This window comes from Nomascus leucogenys, chromosome 3, assembly GCF_006542625.1.
Source record: "Nomascus leucogenys isolate Asia chromosome 3, Asia_NLE_v1, whole genome shotgun sequence".
NCBI lineage: Eukaryota > Metazoa > Chordata > Mammalia > Primates > Hylobatidae > Nomascus > Nomascus leucogenys.
This window is the reverse complement of record NC_044383.1, coordinates 38,945,256-38,967,237: the sequence shown is the minus strand read 5'-3', so window position 1 is coordinate 38,967,237 and position 21,982 is coordinate 38,945,256. Positions and strand designations below refer to the sequence as shown.

General features: G+C 37.5%; 1 protein-coding gene across 1 annotated transcript in view; it reads left to right on the top strand.

Moving 5' to 3' along the window:
* The window catches only part of HELLS (helicase, lymphoid specific), a 59,988-nt gene extending 50,300 nt beyond the window's left edge, over positions 1-9,688 (top strand). Inside the window, exons 18-22 of the mRNA XM_012505831.2 lie at positions 921-1,037; positions 2,132-2,291; positions 4,323-4,419; positions 4,498-4,574; positions 9,120-9,688. Coding sequence (XP_012361285.1) covers positions 921-1,037; positions 2,132-2,291; positions 4,323-4,419; positions 4,498-4,574; positions 9,120-9,214 — 546 coding nt within the window. The 3' untranslated portion in view covers positions 9,215-9,688. The remainder of the gene's footprint in view (positions 1-920; positions 1,038-2,131; positions 2,292-4,322; positions 4,420-4,497; positions 4,575-9,119) is intronic.
* Positions 9,689-21,982: the final 12,294 nt, after the last annotated feature.

The window sequence follows — 21,982 nt, the reverse complement described above, 5'->3', positions numbered from 1 at the left end:
AATATTCCAAATAGACCCACAAATTGATAAAAAGATAGAAATGACCAGAAACCCTGTGGTTTTACCAAAAACAAACATTTTGATTTCGTACTAAGAAGTCTTAATTTTTGATTCGCAAATATATATATCTTCTGGCACAATCTTATTAATAATATCCTACCTAACCATCACTGTAAGAATATTGGGATAGCAGGAAATTTTTTGTCTTTTTGCCCTGTCCCCAACTTTCTATTATGAAAATATCAACTATATGGCAAAGTTGAAAAAAAAAAGCAACTGTAAATCCACCTACAACCTGCTGCTAACATTTGACTATACCTTTTTAAAAACACATTTCCTGTAATAGCAGCTTTGCTGTATCCATTCAGCATTTAATCCTGTTTTTTTGGTGCATTTAAAAATAAAATATAGATGATACTACCCTTTTCCGTAATGACTTCAGCATATTTTATCTTTTGGGGTAAAATTTACACATACTGAAACAAACAATGTATACATTTGCTGAATCTTTCTGACAAATGCATATGTAAATTTATACCTAACCCCTATTAAGATATAGAATGTTACCATCAGCCCAGAAAGTTTCCTGTGCCCCCTTCTAGTCAATCCTCCCTCCCACCCACCCCATATGTTAGATAACAACTACAATTTTTTCATCATTTTTTGATATTAGCTTTTCTTATTTAAACATTGTTGTGATACATGGTTTTTAACAAAATTAAGATCTCTTTAATATAGGTGCTTGGATGATAAAGGTAACAGCAGAGGTTTTGTTAACGTAATTGTTTTATAGATCTGAATGATTTGTTTGGCCTCCTTTGCTTAAGTCTTTAATAGTTGTAATTGAAAACATTTTTCTCCTTCAGTCCTGTTGGTTAATTTAATTTAATCTGTTGTATTTACATCTTTTTTGCTTTTAGATGCACAGCTTCAACACAGATCCAGAGGTGTTTATCTTCTTAGTGAGTACACGAGCTGGTGGCCTGGGCATTAATCTGACTGCAGCAGATACAGTTATCATTTATGATAGTGATTGGGTAAGTTGGAAGTATAGCAAGGATTATGCTGATTATATTTCCATTTTGAATTTTTTTTTTTTTTTTTTTTGAAATGGAGTCTCACTCTATCGCCCAGGCTGGAGTGCAATGGCACGATCTTGGCTCACTGCAACCTTTACCTCCTGGGTTCAAGTGATTCTCTTGCCTCAGCCTCCCGAGTAGCTGTGACTATAGGTGTGCGCCACGATGCCTGGCTAATTTTTGTGTTTCTAGTAGAGACGGGGTTTCACCATATTGGCCAGGCTGTCTCGAATCCTGACCTCAGGTGATCCACCCACCTCGGCCTCCCAAAGTGCTGGCATTACAGGCTTGAGCCACCACACCCAGCCTCCATTCTGAATTTGTTTTTTTTTTTTGTTTGTTTTTTTTTTTGAGAAGGAGTTTCGCTCTTGTTGCCCAGGCTGGGATTAAGTGCTGAGATTACCAGCATGAGCCACTGCGCCCGACCATTTTTAATTTTTAATGGTACATGTTATAAATTTACTTACCTATTTTGAAAAGATACCCATTTTCAGCTAAGTTATTTCTTCATAAAGTTTTTTGCAAGTAAAAATGGAAAATTTTTTTTACTTTTGTTTTTAGTGACAGGGTCTCACTTTATCACCCAGGCCTGAGTGCAGTGGCACCATCATGGCTCAGTAGCCTTGACCTTTTGGATTCAAGTGATCCTCCCACCTCATCCTCTTGAGTAGCTGGGTTTATGGGTATGCTACCATGCCCACAAAAAATGTAAAAATTAGTGAGACCATGTCTTACTGTTTTGCCCAGGCTGGTCTTGAGCTTTTATCCTCACATGATCCTCCTGCCTTGGCCTCCCAAAATGCTCAGATTATAGGAGTGAGTCATCGTGCCCAGCCTGAAATGTTTTCTTTAGGGTGTTTAAACTTTTTTGTTAATATTTTCAAGGATCTGTGGAATGATAATTTTGTCTATGAAGCCACTCTGGAAGTTTGAATTAAGACACCACTATTTAAAAGTTCCTGGCTAGATCATTCATGTTGACGTTATCCATATGAGTTTATGTTCATTTTAACCTAATACCGTTAAATGTTATTTTTCTTTTTAACTTTAAGAACCCCCAGTCGGATCTTCAGGCCCAGGATAGATGTCATAGAATTGGTCAGACAAAGCCAGTTGTTGTTTATCGCCTTGTTACAGCAAATACTATTGATCAGAAAATTGTGGAAAGAGCATCTGCTAAAAGGAAACTGGAAAAGTTGATCATCCATAAAAGTAAATAACACTTATATAGTGCTTTATTGTTTAAATTGTGCATTGTGTGTTGTGGATTTTGTTTTTATTTTCTTTATAAAATGTTACAGCCTTGGCAGGGTTCTGTGTTTCACACCTGTAATCCCAGTACTTTGGGATGCCAAGGTGGGTGGATCACAAGGTCAGGAGGTCACGAGGTCAGGAGTTTGAGACCAGGCTGGCCAAGATGGTGAAACCGCATCCCTACTAACAATACAAAAATTAGCGGGGTGTGGTGGCAGACGCCTCTAATCCCAGCTACTGGGGAAGCTGAGGCAGGAGAATCACTTGAACCTTGGAGGAGGAGGTTGCAGTGAGCCAAGATCGTGCCACTGCACTCTAGCCTGGGTGACAGAACAAGAATCTGTCTCAAAAAAAAAAAAAAAAAAAATTACAGCCTGATATGACAGGATTTAAATAAGCAGTGGGGAATTTGGAAGCCTAAACTAAGTTAGTCACCATAGACAAAGAAAGAATGTTAGTGAGTATGTAGATATGTAGATGAAGAGCAGATGGGCAGAGAGAAGAGGTCAAGGATAATTACGTGTTCCTGATAGGAGATTGGCTTGCTAAAAGTTTTAAGATAAGTATTTTGCAAGTTCCATATATTAAATATTAAAATATTAAGTGTATTTAAGTGTTATAAAAAATCTATTTATTCATTGAACCTACTGTTTCACAGAATATTTCACTGCAGAATGCCCTTTTTATAGTTTTGGACACTTTTTTTTTTTCCTTTTTCATTTCCTTATCATAACCAGATGGGTTTCAACAATGCTTTTTAATCTAGAAAAAATTCTGAGGAGGTGGGGAACTGACATAGGTGAAAACGTTTTGTTCCTGAGATTTAGAGTTCTACTTCTATCCATTCATCATAAAATTTTCCTTGAATAAATGGCTTAATAGCTACCTGAAGAAATGTTGAAAATTATTTATGTAAATCATCAAGCCTAGAGAAATGGGAACATGATAATGTTAATGTGAAAAATAATGTTGGAAATCACTAATAATTTATACTCCTTTTCCACTTGTAAATACTTTCTCTGAGTTTTGAGGTAAGAGTGTATTAAGGTTTAGACAAAATTAATTTGGTGAAACATTTAGATTGTAATTGGAACTCGCATTGGGGAAAAAGCATAATTTTTTTTTTAAGAGACCGTTTAACTTTTTTACCCAGGTTGTTCTCGAACACCTGGACTCAAGTGATCCTCCTGCCTTAGCCTCTTCAAGTGTTGGAGTTATAGGTGTGAGCCACTGTGCTCAGCCCTATTTTCGATTTTTTAGTAGATTAATTTTGTAGAAAATTTTGAAGGGATTTTTTTAAATGCTGACATTTTTCAGTTGAGTTATTACATACATATAGCAAAATGCACAGATCTTAAATGTACAGGTTAATGAAGTTTGACCAGATGTATGTACTCCTATGTAACTATCATCCAGATCAAGGTAGCATTTTCATCATCCAAGAAATTTTCTTTCTTCACCCTTTCCAGTAATTCCTATGCTCCCCGTATCATCTACCATCACTAGGAAGCATATCCAGTATTCTGATTTTTGTCACATTGATGAGTCTTTTTTTTGTTTAGCTGTTTTGTTGAATATATTTTTTCAGAGTCATCTGTGTTGTTTTTAGTAGAATTTTTTTCTTTTAATTGGTGAATATTTTGTTTTTTCCATTCTCCTGTTGGTCGACATTTAAATTATTTCTAGATTCTGGTTGTTATGAATAAGTTGGTCCTGTACAAGTCTTTGTGGAAATAATGCCTTTTTTGGTCCTTGATCTTAGGGAGGGTGCGTGTTTAACTACTGGAAACTACCAACCTTTTCCAAAGTGGACATATCATTTTCCACTCCTACCAGTGAAGCCTGAGAGTTTCATTTGCTTTTATTTTTTATCAACACTTGTTTTTTGCCGTCCTTCTTAATGCAAGCCATTGTGATTGGTTTGTAATATGTTGTATTGTAGTTTTAAAAGGAATTTTAATGTTTTTTAATTTCTCATTTTTTTTTTAGATCATTTCAAAGGTGGTCAGTCTGGATTAAATCTGTCTAAGAATTTCTTAGATCCTAAGGAATTAATGGAATTATTAAAATCTAGAGATTATGAAAGGTGAGTTTTTAATTTTAGAAAGATTTAATTTGTAGCTTTGAATTATTCACATAGACTTGAATATTTTGTTTTCTATAGGGAAATAAAAGGATCAAGAGAGAAGGTCATTAGTGATAAAGATCTAGAGTTGTTGTTAGATCGAAGTGATCTTATTGGTAAGTATCATGCTTTTTTTAAATGGAAGCTTCAAAACATACACATAATTAGCATAATGTAATGAACCTCTTGTGCAATTCATTCAGTCACACGTATCCAATCTTATTTTATTGTCATTTTTCTTCTCAGAGTATTAAAATCAAATCTCAGACATGACATTTTGCCCATAAATGTCATTATCTTTAACTTCTTCCATAATTCAGATATTTTCTGTAAACTGGTAAGTAACACTTGTAAATATATTCAAGTTCCTATCTTAGTTAAGAATACCAGTGCTTTGTTCTCATATTTTTCGTCATACAAGGAGGCACATCATGTCTGGATTTCTTATTTCCAGTGAGCTAAGATTAATCAAGATAATGTTATAAAGTGTCTTGTCAGCCTTCATCCTTTATTTAACATGATGATTTATTTTATTTTTTTGGAGACAGAGTCTTGCTCTGTTGCCCAGGCTGGAGTGTGCTGACACGATCTCAGCTCACTGCAACCTCAGCCTCCTAGGTTCAAGGGATTCTCCTGCCTCAGCCTCCCTAGTAGCTAGTATTACAGTCGCCTGCCACCACGCCTGGCTAATTTTTGTATCTTTAGTAGAGACAGGGTTTCGCCATGTTGGCCAGGCTGGTCTTGAACTCCTGACCTAAGGTGATCTGCCCACCCCAGCCTCCCAAAGCGCTGGGATTACAGGCATGAGCCACTGCGCCAAGCCTAACGTGATGATTTTTAGTATCCCTTGAAAATGGTTGATTAGAACCATTATATTGCAAAATGGTGATTTTTCTTGTTCTGTCATTCTTTTATTAGCTGGGTTATTTAAGAATTTTCCCTTACAGTTTCCCTGAGATAGAAGAGAGGCAGGATATATTGCTTCTTTTTTTTATCAGTTTTTAGAATACCACCTTATGATCTGATGCCTACATTGATGACCATGAATTATTTTGAAAACAAAAATAATATTCTGTACTTCATAATTTGCTAATTATTTTACAACATATTACTGTCGTCTAGGCTATTGATTATTTATCTATTGCACCTGTATAGTGGAGATATTGTATAATCTTCTTTTCCCAATTGTATTCCGTGACATTTTGGTCTTTTGAAATTGGTGATGGCGGTAACATTCATATCACGGATACAGGCAGAAACTACAAACCCGAGTCTTTGTTTTTAACAAAAAAGCGTCTTGCTTTGTATTCCTGGCTAGAATGCAGGAGTGCGACTGTAGCTCTTTGCAGCCTAAAAGTCCTGGGCTCAAGGGATCCTCCAGCCTCAGCCTTTGGAGTAAGCTGGGATTATAGGCATGAGCCATTGTGCCTTGGTTTTTGTTTTTTTTGAGACTCAATTATTACTTACCTGGGTGGCACTGGCTACAGTGTCATGATACCTTATTTTCAAATATGTTGTTCATTTTAAAATTCAATTCTATGTCTTATTGAATCAAAATAAAATATATGTGGTTGGAAGTTTTTTTTTTTTTTTTTTAAATCAGGTGTATTTTCCAAACATTTTCTTCTACTCTGGCCTGTCTCTTCACTTTCTTAGTATCTTCTGAAGAGCAAAAGTTTTAGATTTTAATAAATTCCAGTTTTAACAAATTTTTTCTGTCACTCATGATTTTTGTGTCATCTCTAACTACCCTTTGCCTAATTCAAGGTGTTGATATTTTCTTTTAATAGTCTTATAGTTTTTGCTCTTACATTTACGTCTGTGATCCATTTTCAATGAATTTTCATCTTTTTGCATGTCAGTATTCATTTGTTAAAAAGATGATCCTTTTTCTATTGGATTGCCTTGTCATCCTTGATGAAAATCATTTGATCATAAATATAAGGGTTTATTTCTGTATTCTCAATTCTGTGCCATTGATCTCTGTGGTGTTCCTATGCCAGTATCGCACTGATTTAATTAAGGTAGCTTTATGGGAAGTGTACTTTCTCTAGTTTGGTTCTTTTTCAAGATTGTTTTAGATATTCTGGATTATTTGCATGTATATTTAAATTTTAACTTTGAAATAGTTTAGGGAGAAATATGAGAAATACAGCATCATGGTCACATCTTAACTATATTAAAAAATAACATTATATGAGGCATGTAAGGACTCTTTAACATCTGATAATATAATTCATATTAATTAAATAATGGAGAACTAGATGATCACCTAATTAGATACCAAAAACCAACTTGCCATAATATCGTAATCATCTTCATAATTTTTTTTGATTTGAGACAAAGTCTTGTTCTGTCACCGAGGCTGGAGTTCAGTGGTATGATCATGGCTCACTGCAGCTTAACCTGCTGGGCTCAATCAATCATCACACCTCAGCCTCCCAAGTTGCTGGGACTGCAGGTGTGATTACTACACCCTGCTAATTCTGTTTTGTGTATTTTGTAGAGACATGGGTTTGCCATGTTGCTCAAGTTGGTCTCACACTCCTGGGGTCAAGTGATCTGTCTGCCTCGTCCTCCTAAAGTGCTGGCATTATAGAAATTGCTTTTATTTGCAAGTGGTCTGGTTTGATTATCTTCATAGGAAGTCCAAGGGAATCCAGAGTCTTTTCAAATAGAATTTAAGAAGATTGCTTATTAATAATATGTGTAACAGCAATAATTGTTTAATAATGAAGGTTTTTACAACAGCTACAAAATTAACATGCCTACAATTAAAGTTTAACAATGTTTAACACGTTTATATAAGGACAGAATTATGAAACATTGAAGGACGTTAATAGACTGAGTAAACATACAGATTTAGCTGTATTTGTGGATATGAATGGTTACTACAAAGTGTAAGTCAGTGTTCCCCAAAACTAACTTATATTCTTGAATTTTTCTTCTAATTAAAATCCCAGAATGATGGCCGGGTGTGGTGGCTCACGCCTTTAATCCTAGCACTTTGGGAGGCTGAGGCAGGTGGATTGCCTGAGCTCAGGAGTTCGAGACCAGCCTGGGCAACACGGTGAAACCCTGTCTCTACTAAAATAGAAAAAATTAGCCGGGCATGGAGGCATGTGCCTGTAATCCCAGCTACTCGGAAGGCTGAGGCAGGAGAATTGTTAGAACCCGGCAGGTGGAGGTTGCAGTGAATGGAGATTGTGCCACTGCGCTCCAGCCTGGGCGACAGAGCGAGACTCTGTCTCTTAAAAAAAAAAAAAAAAATCCCAGAATGACTTTTTGTAAAACAGACTGTTGTTAAAATTTATATGAAAGAGTAGTGAAGGGCCAGAACCAAGACAATTTTGAAGCACAAGATATTCTATACCAGGTATAAAGTCTTATTAAAGATTGAAAAGTCATAATAATCAAGATGGTAGAATTAGCACATGGTGTGATATATTGGCTAGAAGTACAATATGGTAAATCTAGAAAGACAACTTTCATGAAAAGCTAATAAATGTCAAATGGAACTTCAAACCACTGATAGGAAATTCCTATTAATCAGTAGATGATCTGGGGAAATAGTAATTAATAGGAGAAAAAATTAACTTAGCTTCTCCTCACCTCACACTGCACTTACAAACTTCAGATAAATTAACAATCCATGTGTTCAAAACCTAAATATTAAAGGTAGAATTTTAACCTAGAAAGACAGGAAAATATATTTATGATCTTAGAATTAGAATTCTTTATAATACAGAAATCACAAATTATATGATAGGTTTCATAGGTTTTAATTACATTAATAGGAAAGACTACTATAAGACAGATGACACCATAAAGAGATAAGAGACAAACCACAAATAATATTTGCAACATATAACAGGAAGTGTTTAGGATATGCAAGTAAATAAAAGTTGATAATAAAAACGGATAATATAAGAGCAGGCTATTACCAAGAGAGAAAGAAATGTCTAATGAACAGACAAGGATGATTAGAAATCAGTAATACAAATTAAAATCAGATTGCATTTCACAGCTGTCAATGCTGATAAAAATTTAGGAGACTACATATTGTCATTGATTCAAAATGTTTCTCAAGGTAAGCTTTTTGTGGTGTGTTTTCAGCTTTTAAACGAACCATGATTAGGCCTCTTTTTAAAACATTTCTGACAACATGATTCAGATTGATGTTATTTATTGCTCTTTGACTTGTTTATCTTACCTTAAATTCAGCAAAAGAGATTTTGACTAGCAAACTGATGCTTTAGATTTTATGCTCCCAAGAGTCTGATTCTAGTTGTTGTATTAAGAATAGTGTACCTTTTTGCTTTCACTGCTATTAAATCTTGGTGATTAAGGAAGAGAGTGCCCTATATTACTGTGAGTTTTATAATTTTGGACAGATGACTGACTTCTCATAACATCATCTTGGATGTTTCTTTTTTTTTTTATTATTATACTTTAGGTTTTAGGGTACATGTGCTGCACAATGTGCAGGTTTGTTACATATGTATCCATGTGCCATGTTGTTTTGCTGCACCCATTAACTCGTCATTTAGCATTAGGTATATCTCCTAATGCTGTCCCTGCCCCCTCCCCCCGGATGTTTCTTTTACGATTTCTTCTTCTTATACTTCTAAAATGTACCTGTTTTAATATTTTTCCCTTAGATCAAATGAATGCTTCAGGACCAATTAAAGAGAAGATGGGGATATTCAAGATATTAGAAAATTCTGAAGATTCCAGTCCTGAATGTTTGTTTTAAACTGGAGCTCAAGAATAGCTTTTAAAAGTTCTTGTTTACGTCTAGTGATTTCCCTGTATTGGGTTTGAAATACTGATTGTCCACTTCACCTTTTTTATTATGTCAGTTGACATGTAACTAGTACCATGCGTACTTAAATAGATGGTAATTTTCTGAGCCTTACCAAGAACAAAGAAGTATCCATTTTAAGTTTAGATTTTCAGTTAATTTTTGAGACTGAGTAGTATTCTTGGATACAGGCTGATGTGTACTTAACCACTTCCAGATTTATACAGTCTTCCTGTGGAAGTTTAGTAAATGTCTTTTTCCCTCCTTTCTTCTAGTAATGCAGTTCATGGGCTTTAGGTACTTCAGTTATGAAGTAGGCTTTTCATGGGGAGAGATTGGGATTATGCTCTCTGTTGTTTAAGAAATTGTTTGATTTTAGAGTCTATTTCTATGAGATAGTTTACCAAATAAATATTCCTTATAAGATGATCTCATTAAATTATTTCTTCAGGAATAGCTTAGGTGCAATAATAGCAAAAGACTTGGCTGTTGGTAGGATTTGGTTATTTTGTTTTCTCGGTTTCATTCACTAGTACTATAGGAGTGTGTCATATAGAGATCTCAGGTGGACATTGTGTTAGCACAAGAGAAGTTTCTAAATGAAACTTTAGGGTCTTGAGAAATGACTAGAAATTGAAATGGTAGTGTATCATGCAAAACAAGACAGACCCTGAAAATTTATAGTAGTGGGTTAACTAGAACCAAATATAAGAGAATAGGCCTTAGGAATATGTAAGTAATGCAAAATCTGTAATAGAACAGCATAAAGGCCAAAAGGGGCACAATTTAGACCCTGTGTGAAAGAATATCAGACAATGAGGAAGAGAAATCCTGAATGTACCCTGGAGAGGGGACGTACTCCATAAGCCATACATTTCTGTGTTAGTGTTTATTTCATGGAAAAATACTGCTGTTGCCATGTATATTCAAATGCAGATCAGATGATCTGTTTAGGATAATGGAACCGTCACTTAAGAAAAACTTAATTTTTTTTTCCTGTGTCCTGTTGGCACAGGTCTTTTCTTTTTTTTTTTTTGAGACGGAGTCTTGCTCTGTCACCCAGGCTGGAGTGCAGTGGTGCGATCTCAGCTCACTGCAAGCTCCGCCTCCCGGGTTCCCACCATTCTCCTGCCTCAGCCTCTCCGAATAGCTGGGACTACAGGCGCCCGCCACCACGCCCGGCTAATTTTTTGTATTTTTAGTAGAGACGGGGTTTCACCGTGGTCTCGATCTCCTGACCTCGTGATCCGCCTGCCTCGGCCTCCCAAAGTGCTGGGATTACAAGCGTGAGCCACCGCGCCCAGCCAGGTCTTTTATTTTAAATTTTTATTTTAATCGTTTTGGGGTACAGGTGGGTTTTGGTTACATGGATAAGTTCTTTGGTGGTGAAGAAAAACTTCAGATAGAACATTTGGTTAAATAAAAGACTATAGAGCAGGTTTATTTGTTTTTTAAGTCAAAATGTTAACCCATCACATAAGCATGCTGACCTAGGCTTGCTTGAAACTCGTGATCGTGTCCTTAGTGACCCAGTCTTTCCTGTTACATTGTCCTAAATGACTGGTTTCATAGTTTTACTCTGTTATTGCACGTCTCATATCTCCTCCCTCTCATTTTGCTCCCTATTGCCCTGAGAAAATAGATGCAATCAGAAAAGAATCTTTAAAAGTTGTCACCGTTGCATCTGTAAACCTAGCATCTGTGCCCATCTGTCCCCATCTGCCCTTTATTATATACTGTGGATATATTGTTTGTCCTAGCTTGAGCCAATTGCAATGTCTTATTTCTTTTATAGCAAAACTTCTTGAAAAAGAGTTCTATTATAGCAAAACTCCTTGTCTGTATTCATTGTTTTTAGTTTGTTCTGTTTTTTTCTGAACCAATTCCAATCAAATATTCATTTCCATTGGAGCTGGTTTTTTTTTAAGGTCTCGTGACGTCAGTGACCTCATTTTACTTGATCTATTAGCAGCATTTCATAGAGTTGTTGACTCTTCTCCATTAAACTTTATTTGGCTTCTAGCAAACATATTTGCCGCTTTTGCTTCCTATTTCTCTGACTCTTTTCTCAGTTTCCTTTGCTGTTTTCTTTTCTATCCTCTAAACATTGGAATATCCTAAGCCTAGTTTGGGATTCCCTTGATGGTCTTCGTTTCTTTAATAGGAACTGTGCTGATGACTCAAATTTATATCTCCAGCCAGAACCTTTCTCCTAAATTCCAGATTCACATATCCGACTGTTTACTAGGTGCTTAATAACTATATCTGTACTTTTCATCTTGTTTAATCCAAATTTGCTTCTTTTGCATTTTCCTTAGTTCAATAAATGACAAGTTTATTCTTCCAGTTGTTTAAACCACAAGTCTTTCTTCTCTTCTTTCCCTCATATTTCATGTCTGATTCTAAAGGAAATCTTGTTGTCTGTACTTTTTCTTTCTTTTTTTTTTTCTTTTTTTTGCGTCTCGCGCTGTCGCCCAGGCTGGAGTGCAGTGGTGCAATCTCAGCTGACTGCAATCTCTGCGTCCCAGGTTCAAGTGATTCTCCTACCTCAGCCTCCTGAGCAGCTGAGGTTACAGGCTCATGCCACCATGCCTGGCTAATTTTTATATTTTTAGTAGAGACTGGGTTTCACCATGTTGGTAAGGCTGGTCTCCGACTCCTGACCTCGTGATCTGCCCGCCTGGGCCTCCCAAAGTGCTGGGATTACAGGTGTGAGCCACCACATCCGGCTTTTTTTTTTTGTAATGAACAGTTTCACTTCGTCACCTGGGCTGAAGTACAGTGGCGTGATCTTGGCTCACTGCAACATCTGCCCCCCGGGTTTAAGTGATTCTCATTCCTCGGCTTCCCGAGTAGCTGGGACTAGAGGTGTGTGCCACCACGCCTGGCTAGTTTTCTTATTTTTGGTAGAAACGTGGTTTCACCATGTTGGCCAGGCTGGTCTCCAACTCCTCACCTCAAGTGATCATCTGCCTTGGACTAAGTGCTGGCATTACAGGCCTGAGCCACTGCGCCCAGCCTACTTTATAAAAGTCATCATGTCTCTGCCCCCACCCCACCCCCCGCACCCCGCGTAGTCCGTTTCATTTGATTTTACCCTTAGTTTAGTGCTTTATTTTGATGTTTCTTCAAATGCTTTGGGATCATTTACTGTTCCTCATATTTAAGAGCAAATGCTTAAAAATTCTTAGAAATACCTTCTTGAAAAGCCTGCATTCCTACCACCTCTCACCACTTCAACATGAAATAATGATCCCTTACATCTTTTTAGTGTAGTTACATAATTTTTGATTGGCTCAATAGTTACTTTTATTATGGCTGTGTAAGTATTATTAAAGCTTTAGATAAGCCATGGAATATGCTGTGATTTTATTTTCTTTCTTGTACAGCTTTTTTTTCTCCCTGAAGTTAATACTTAACTGTTTTTTTACCTACCAGTAATGTGTATCTAATCTCTCTGGAAGTATAAGCCTCTCAGTATATTAAAACAGATCTCATGATTCAGTAATAAACCTCCCCCTCCAAATATATCCCATCACCTCTACTCCCTGGAACATTCTTCTACATTCTTCTAGTTTGGACTGTAGAACTGATTCCATCTGGAACGTTCCTTTACCATCCTCCTGGGTATTCCTGTTGGCTGTTTCATGTTTTGGAACTACTGTTTACTGTGTCTTGTGTCTCCCTTTTTTTTTTTTTTTTTTTTTCTCCTTTAAGAAAATTTCACTCTTATTGCCCAGGCTGGAGTGCAATGGCTCGGATCTCGGCTCACCGCAAACTCTGCCTCCTGGGTTCAAGCTATTCTCCTGCCTCAGCCTCCTGAGTAGCTAGAATTACAAGCACCCACCACCATGCCCAGCTAATTTTTGTATTTTTAGTAGGGACAGGGTTTTTCACCATGTTGGCCAGGCTGTTCTCGAACTCCTGACCTCAGGTGATCCACCCTCCTCGGCCTCCCAAAGTGTTGGTATTACAGGTGTGAGCCACCGCACCTGGCTGGATCTCACTTTTTTTCCCTCCTTGGTTTACTCCCTCATTTTGATGGATTATGTTGTCTTGTGTTTTCCTGAGAAAAGGATTCAAGGGAAATGAATTTTTTGAGAACTCGCATATCTGGCTGTATTTTTGTTGGATTCTTTGATGGATAGTTCTAGTTTGGGATTTTAGAGTAGGGATTATTATCTTGTCAGAATTTCGAAAGTTGTGTTGTCTCAGAACTTCCAGTGTTGTGGGAGAGAAAATTAATGATACTTTTTTTTTTTTCTTTTTACGACAGGGTCTCATTCTGTCACCCAGGCATGAATACAGCTCGCTGCAGCCTTGACCTCCCGGGCTCAAGTGATCCTCCTGCCTCAGCCACCAATTTAGTTTAGACCACAGCCATGCACCAAATGCCCTGCTAAATTTTTAATTTTTTGTGGAGACAGGGTCTCACCATGTTGCCCAGGCTGGTCCTGAACTCCTGGGCTCCAGCAATTCCCCCCGGCTTGGCCTCCCAAAGGGCTGGGATTACAGGTGTGAGCTCCTGCACCTGGCCTGAATGCCACTTTGATTTCCAGTCTGTTGAAGGTGGAGTGAACCTGCCTTTTGTTAATGTGAGCTTCCAGTGTTTCTTTGTCTTTTGTATTCTAAATTAGTAACACAATGATGTGTCTTGGTATGGGTCTTTTTTTTTTCTTTTTTTTTTCATTTTTTAAAGAGACTCCCGCTATGTTGCACAGACTTGATTTGAATTCCTTGTTTCAAGTTATCTTTCCCCCTCTGTCACTCAAGTAATGTGGACTACATTCATGTGACACCATGCCCATCTTTATGTTGTGTATCTTATTTTTGTTTTGTTTTACTCTTGAATCAGCTCAGTCTGAAAATCTGTCTTTTAATTCACGGGAATTTTTTAGAATGATTTCTTGGAGGGTTTTGTCTTTTGAATGTGTGGTCCCTTCTCTGCCTAGAACTTTTTTTTTCTTTTTTTTTTTTTAATGAGACATGGTCTTGCTGTTGTCCAGATTGGAGAGCAGTGGTGCAGTCATAGCTTACTACATTCTTGAATTTCTGGGCTCAAGCCATCTTCCCATCTCAGCTTTCAGAATATCTGTGGCTACTGGCATGTGACACTATGCCCAGATAATTAAAAAAAATTTCTTGAGACAGGATCTTGCTATGTTGCCCAGGCTCTTCCTGAATTCCTGTCCTCAGAGGATCCTCCTATGTTTGCTTCCCAAAGCATTGGTATTAATAAATGTATGAGCCACCACCACTAGCACTTCTGCCTAGAACTTGTAACAAAATTTCTTTCCCCCATCTGAATAGTCTGTTTCATTAAATGGTTCTTCCCTTTTTAAAGTTTAGTCTGTCTTTTATTTTGATGCTTCTTCAAATGCCTTGGGATCATTTACTGTTTCTCAAATTTAAGAGTTAGAAGAAATCTCTCTAAGCTCCATGCATGAGGGTTCTCAACAGGTGGATTTTACTCCAGTGTGATTTCACTAGACCATTTATTTGAGGGTCACCCAACTGTCAGTATATGTATATGAGAGAGAATATGTACATATATATCTGAGAGAAATTGTCTAATCACTTGTCCTGTGTGAGTATATGTACTTTGCCAGTTTTCTTTTGGGGTGAGGAGTAGGGACAGTGTATTAGAGATGTTACTGTTCAAAATGTAGACTTCCTCAGTTTTCAGTAAAATACTTTACCCTGTCTATATGTGGATTCCCCTATTCCAGACTGATTCACCCTTTTCATGGAGTTAATCGTGACATTTCTTCCATTGTGAGGGGGAGTGGTAATCACTTTACAGGGAGGTATGGGGCCATGGTGTTTAACTCTTCTTTCAACCACTTCTGGGTTTTTTAGTGAAAACCTCTATCTAACACTGATACTTTCATTTCTCTTGTCTATTGAGTCAATTAACACTGATTCATTTATTTTTCAGTTCCCAAAATCTTGCTTTGCCATTGCTTCTATTTTATTATCTGGGGGTGTTTAACACCTGTTTCATTTTTTACAGTCATTTTAGTTTCTGGATTTTAGTAAGGGACAGAGGGGAATAGATGGACTCATTTCATAATATAGAAACAAATACTCCCTGTCTTGTCTTACATGAAAAATTATTCTTAAACCAGGCCTTGTCTTTGAGAACCTGATCAAAGTATAAAAAATACTTTTTAGCTTTGTTTCTTTAGTGAGTCACTATTCCATATTTTGAAGGTGTTAAGAGGTATGGTAAAGGTGGTACTTGAACATTTCCAAGCAAACATGTGTGATGAAATCTTTCATCAATGTCTTAGCAATGGTATATGACTTTTTTCGTCTTAGCAACTTGAGGTAAGTTTTTTTTTTTGTCTTGTTTTTTTGAGATGGAGTCTTGCTCTGTCGCCCAGGCTAGAGTGTAGTGGCGCGATCTCAGCTCACTGCAACCTCTGCCTCCGAGCGGGGTCCAGTGATTCTCCTGCCTCAGCCTCCTGGGTAGTTGGGATTACAGGTGCATGCCACCACACCCGACTGATTTTTCTATTTTTAGTAGAGACAGGGTTTCACCATCTTGGCCTGGCTGGTCCCGAACTCCTGATTTCAGGTGATCCGCCCACCTCGGCCTCCCAAAGTGCTGGGATTACAAGCGTGAGCCACTGTGTGTGGCCTGAGGTAAGATTTTATAAGAAGCCTACAAAACCCTAATTTTTACATTAAGAACATGAAGTGCTTCTGATAGTTTTAAGTTCCGTAGTCTTTATTTCAAAGAGTTACTTCGTTCTGAATTTCTGTTTAAATTAGTCTAGAATATGTTTATAAATTTATTTACATTTGGTTGAAATGTATTCTTAAAATTTCTTCCACAGTTTCCAGTTTCAGGATAAACGAGGTCTAAAGACGGTATTAACTTGTTCATAATTTTTCCTATTGTCCTTTTTAGAAATCTTACAAATCTTGTATCCTTTAGCCTAATGAATCGATAGATTGGCCCTGCAAGCATGTCACTGGATCTTTTATGTCTTCCTGAGTCTTAGCACTTTAAATTCCTCTATATCCTTCACTGTCTTTCTTACAGCACCCTAAAAGAGTAGGATGTGAACTGTTGCTCTTCTCTAAGGTATTTTAGGACATTTTTTAAATAATACATGAGTGGTTGTCATGCTAAATATTCTCTGCCACAACTCATACAATTAAAGTGGTCAAAGAAAGGTTTCTTTCTTTTTTTGCTTTAAAACGAAATGTTATTTGTAAAATAGTGTAGTCATAACACAGATATGGCAGTTTTTTAGTTTTTTTTTTCTTTTTCTTTTTTTGTGAGACGACTTCTCGCTCTGTCATCTAGGCAGTAGTGTGATTATAATTCACTGCAGCCTCCACCTCCTGGGCTTGAGGGATCCTCCCACTGAGCCTTCTGAGCAACTGGGACTGCAAACGTGTGCCAGTACTCCTGGCTAAATTTTAAATTTTTTTGTAGAGTTTAGGTGTTTTTTTTAATTTTTTTAAAGACTTGTTTGCAAACTGTTGCCCAGGCAGCTCCAACTTCTGGCCTCAAGCAATCTTCCTGCCTTGGGCTCCCAATTGCATAACCTACCACACCCAGCCCACAATTTTCTTTCAGTACAATACAAAAATCTTTTAAGCGCTAGCTTGATTTTTTTGTCTATATCTTTGTCTGTATCTACCTCTTTCTTTTTTTTTTTTTTTTTTTTTTTTTTTTTTTTTGAGATGGAGTTTCGCTCTTGTTGCCCAGGCTGGAGTGCAATGGCGCAATCTTGGCTCACTGCAACTTCTGCTTCCCAGGTTCAAGCGATTCTCCTGCCTCTTCTCAGTAGGTGGGATTACAGGCATGTGCCACCATGCCTGGCGAGTTTTGTATTTTTAGTAGAGACGAGGTTTCTCCATGTTGGTCAGGCTGGTCTCGAACTCCTGACCTCAGGTGATCCACCTGCCTCGGCCTCCCACAGTGCTGGGATTACGGGCATGAGCCACTGCGCCCAGTATATATCCACCACTTTACCATCCACATTAGCATTTCATAAGCTTCTCTTTGACCTTTTAGTTAATAACCCCATCTCGGGGTGATTCACTTTCGTAATCCGTATTACCATGGATTAATTCTGCATAGCAAAAACTATGATGGGTGTGTTAAGTAATGAAGTTTGGGGAATGTTAATAAGACTATTTATCTTACTATAGACGAAATACATGGTAAAAGAATCCCTCGTGAGATCAGATCACTTACATGTATATCTTGCCTCTCTTAAGTCTATACCATTTATTACTGGACTTGAGTTAGGATTTGGAAGTGCCACTGAACACTAGAATTATTCTGTCTGGGTATTTGAATGGTATGAGACAAAAATCCATTTTAATGTTTTATCAAGTTGAGATGTCTCATGAGTAGTTAGTGCTGAGAATCAGACACAGGCACATTTGGGAGCATGGGGTGGCAAGAAGCTTTGCTTTGTCCTGTTCCTATTGTACTCAAACTTGTTTCTACATTTTTCATTGATTTCTCTTCGTACTAGCACTAGGGCGCAAGAGAAGCTGTACTGGAATAGTACTCAGCACAAGACAGGTTTAATCTTTTCTTGGGGGACAAGATTGGAAAATTGAAGTCTGAGCAGACCTGAAGAGAGGCATCCAGCAACTCTGAGATTAAATTCATCATTGATCAATTCGTTATTGTTTGGAATTGACGTTTAGCTGTGTTCCTCACTCAGATACGTGCATGATGGCTGCTTGCTAATTTGGTCTTAGCTCACATCATGTAGCATGTATGATCTCCCTCTCCCCTACAAAATATCCCACTGTTGCTATCTGTCTGCCTCATAATTTCCATGAGATTGAGCATCTTGTCTGTTTTGTCACCACTATATAACAGCATGTTGGAAACAAAGCAGTAATAAAGCTAGAAAAACCAAGCAAATACACTGGATTAAAAAAAATAACTATTTCCTAGAATTAAAGGCCGGGCGCGGTGGCGCCTGTAATCCCAGCACTTTGGGAGGTTGAGGCTGGTGGATCACGTGGCCGAGATCGCGTCACTGCACTCCAGCCTAGAGACAGAGCAATACCTTGTTTCTTAAAAAAAAAAAAAAAGACCTCATTTGTTGTTTTTTGTTTTTTGTTTTTTTTTTTTTGAGACGGAGTCTCGCTCTGTCACCCAGGCTGGAGTGCAGTGGCGCAATCTCAGCTCACTGCAAGCTCCGCCTCCCGGGTTCACGCCATTCTCCTGCCTCAGCCTCTCCGAGTAGCTGGGACTACAGGCGCCCACCACCACGCCCGGCTAATTTTTTGTATTTTTAGTAGAGACAGGGTTTCACCGTAAAAAGACCTCATTTGTTAACTGCAAAACAGAAAATAAGAAATTCCCTACACCTGTATGCATTATAGAGCATATAAGAGCATCAAAGACAATCTTACAAATCTTTCAGAGAAAGGTCACCTACAAAGGAACATTGATCAGATAATAGATTTTTTTTTTTTTCAGGTGGAGTTCTGCTCTTGTCACCCAGACTGGAGTGCAATGGCTCCCTGCAATCTCTGCTTCCCAGGTTCAAGCAATTCTCCAGCCTCAGCCTCCCAAGTAGCTGGGATTACAGGCTCCCACTACCATGCCCAGAATTTTTGTATTTTAATTAGTAGAGACGGGGTTTCGCCATGTTGGCCAGGCTAGCCTTGAACTCCTGAACTCAGGTGATCTGCCTGCCTCAGCCTCCCAAAGTGCTGTGATTACAGGGTGTGAGCCACCGCACCTGGCCGATAACAGATGTTTTAATAGTAAGATAAAAAGTAAAATTTCCAGTGTGTCGAAGGAAGAAAATTACAGCCTAGAATTTTATCTTCATGTTCATTATTTAAGTGTGAGGGAATAGTTTCAATGACATTATGTCACTGAAGACCTTAGAAGATTTCCCTCGCTAAAGGAGATAAAGCGACTGACACAACATGTATTTCTCTGAGTAATTAGAAGTGTTCTTTTCTGGCTGTACTGAAGGGACTTTCATGATTTCTTCATGTTTTGTACTCTTAGTTTTATAATATTGCATAGTAGCTAAGGCCTGGCTCTAGCAGTTATAAACTGTTCTGCAAGTGCGGGAAGTAATAGTTAACTCCTATCTCAAGGATGTGGGGTTTAAATGGATTAATGCACAAAAGGACATTTATTAAATTTAGTCATAATCATCTCAAGGACATGGTAAGTGAAAGTGTACATAAAGTACTTCATGTAATGTTTGCCACTTAATGTTCAATAAGTCAAAGAGACCACCACCACTACTACATTTTACTTTTAGTAATTAATAGTAATAATAATTAGTAATTCAGTGATAATTAGTATACTACCAAAGAAAGTACTTGAGCAGAAGAGCCAAAATTCAAACCATAGAATCATTTTACTGTGCTTTTATTCCACCTCAAACACTAATCTCCAGGCCTTGGATAAAGGGATTATTTCTCTGAAGGGGAAAGGTATCCTCTTTTTGCCCAAGTCACACTTGTCTCATTTCTGATACTGTAAATATGTGGTTCCAATTCTGAGGTATTTTCCTGGCTTGTAGGACCCAAAAAGAAGTTAGGCTTGAGAAATTTTAAGTGAAGAGAACAATTCTAGTTCAGAGTGATTGGATCTTCCTAAAAGCTGACATTTGACTGAAAATTTTGAGGGGAGGGAAAGAAACAACTACCTTTTACAGCATGTAATAGGAAGAAGACCTGGATTTTAGTTACTGCTCTGTCTGATGTCCCAACTTGGGTAAGGCAACATACATAAATGTCAGTTTCTTCAAATTTGTGATGAAGCTGATAATCTATGCTCAGCTTCCTTTATAGGTCTCTTGCCTATCAAATAAGGTACAGTATGTGAAGATACATTGCAGATTATCTCATGCATTGCTTCAAGGGATGATTAAACCATCCTTTATTATAGCCAGAGTCTAGTCTAAGGGAAGAAGGTCATTCTCTATACCAGTGAAAGTTCCATCCAAACCAGTGTTTGGGGGCATAGTCATAATTGAAAAATGATTGTTTTCCTTATCTGTAAAACAGGTAAATGGTATTAATCCTCAGATGGTTGTGAGGATTAAGTGATACATGTAAAAAAAGAAAGCTTTGGATAGTACCTATTATAAGAAACCCAGTGTTGCTGCAATGTACGTATTATAATGGAAATTTGCCCTAACCAAGAGTCACAGACAGAAAAAAGGAAGTTAATGTTATCTCTTGATCACCATCAAGATGTGGTCTTGAACCTTCAAGATCCTTTTCAGGGAATATGTGAGATCAAAATTTTTATACTGGCACTGTGATGTTATTTGCCTTTTTCTCATTTTCACAAGTGAACAGTGGAGTTTTCCAGAAGCTACATAATGTCATGACATCACTGATGGGTAATAGAATGTGTGCTTGTATATTCAGAAACTTTCAGCTCCAATTTCTTCAATCAGTGTAATCCTCATAAATGTTATTTGAGGACCTCAGACATTTTTAAAAATGTAAAGGGGGTGGGGTCAGGCTCAGTGGCTCATGCCTGTAATCCCAGCATTTTGGAAGGCCGAGGCAAACGGATCACTTAAGGCCAGGAGTTTGAAACCAGCCTGGTCAACATGATGAACGCCTGTCTCCACTAAAACAAAGTTTTCTGGATGTGGTGGCACACATGCCTGTAATCTCAGTTACTTTGGTGGCTGAGGCACGAGAATCACTTGAACCCAGAAGACAGGTTGCAGTGAGCCAAGATAGTGCCACTGCACTCTAGCCTGGGTGACAGTGAGACTGTCTCGAAAAATAAAGGTGTACAGAGATTGTATGTTTTGCAGCTTGGTATGTAGGTAATGTTCCATGCTGTTACTTAGTTTTCACTCACTACTACATTTTGGAGATTTGTTCATATTGCTCTGTGTACATTTAATTCTTCAGTGTGTATCCACCACATTTAACTTATTCACTTACAGAACTATGCAATAATTTCTCTGGCAAATTTCACTAAGAACTTATGGGTGTCTTTTCAGAACGATTGTATGAGTTTACACCCCTACCAGCAGGACTGAGTACCCATTTCCTCACATCCTTGCCAGTACTTCATTTGCCTTTCTAATTTTTTCCATTCTCGTAGTGTGGCAATTGTTCAGTTTTGCATTTCTTCCATTTTATTTTTTTGCATCTCTGCTTTTCTTCTGGTTAGTTTTGCCAGTTCTGCCTATTAATCTCCCAGAATCAGCTTTTAGTTTTGTTAAATATCTGACATGTTTCGTTGATTCCTGCTTTCATCTTAAACATTTCTTCGTGTTAATTTGTGTTTGGTCTAAGATAAGCAACATCTTAAATGCTTGATTTGCTTTCGATGTTTATTCTCTAATAAGATATTTAAAGATAGAATTTTTTCCCTAAATGCTCTATTAGACTTTTCTCATAAGTTTTGACTGGTAGTGTTTTCATTGTTATTTAATTTTGTGTTTTTTAACTTTCATGATTTCCTTTTTTAACTGAAGGTTTTCTTAGATATTTAGTTTGCTGGTATGTTCTTTTAAAATTGTTTCATTGCTTTCTTTCTATATTGGATTATTGTCAGAGAACATGATTTGCATGATATTAACTTTTTGGAGTATATTGTTGCAACTTTGTGGCCTAGTACATAGTTAATTTAGTGAATGCTTCCAGTTGTACTTGAAAAGAATATATTTTCTGATTGAGGGTAAATTTCTCTATATATGTTTTCCTGCTTAATAAATATATAGCTATATG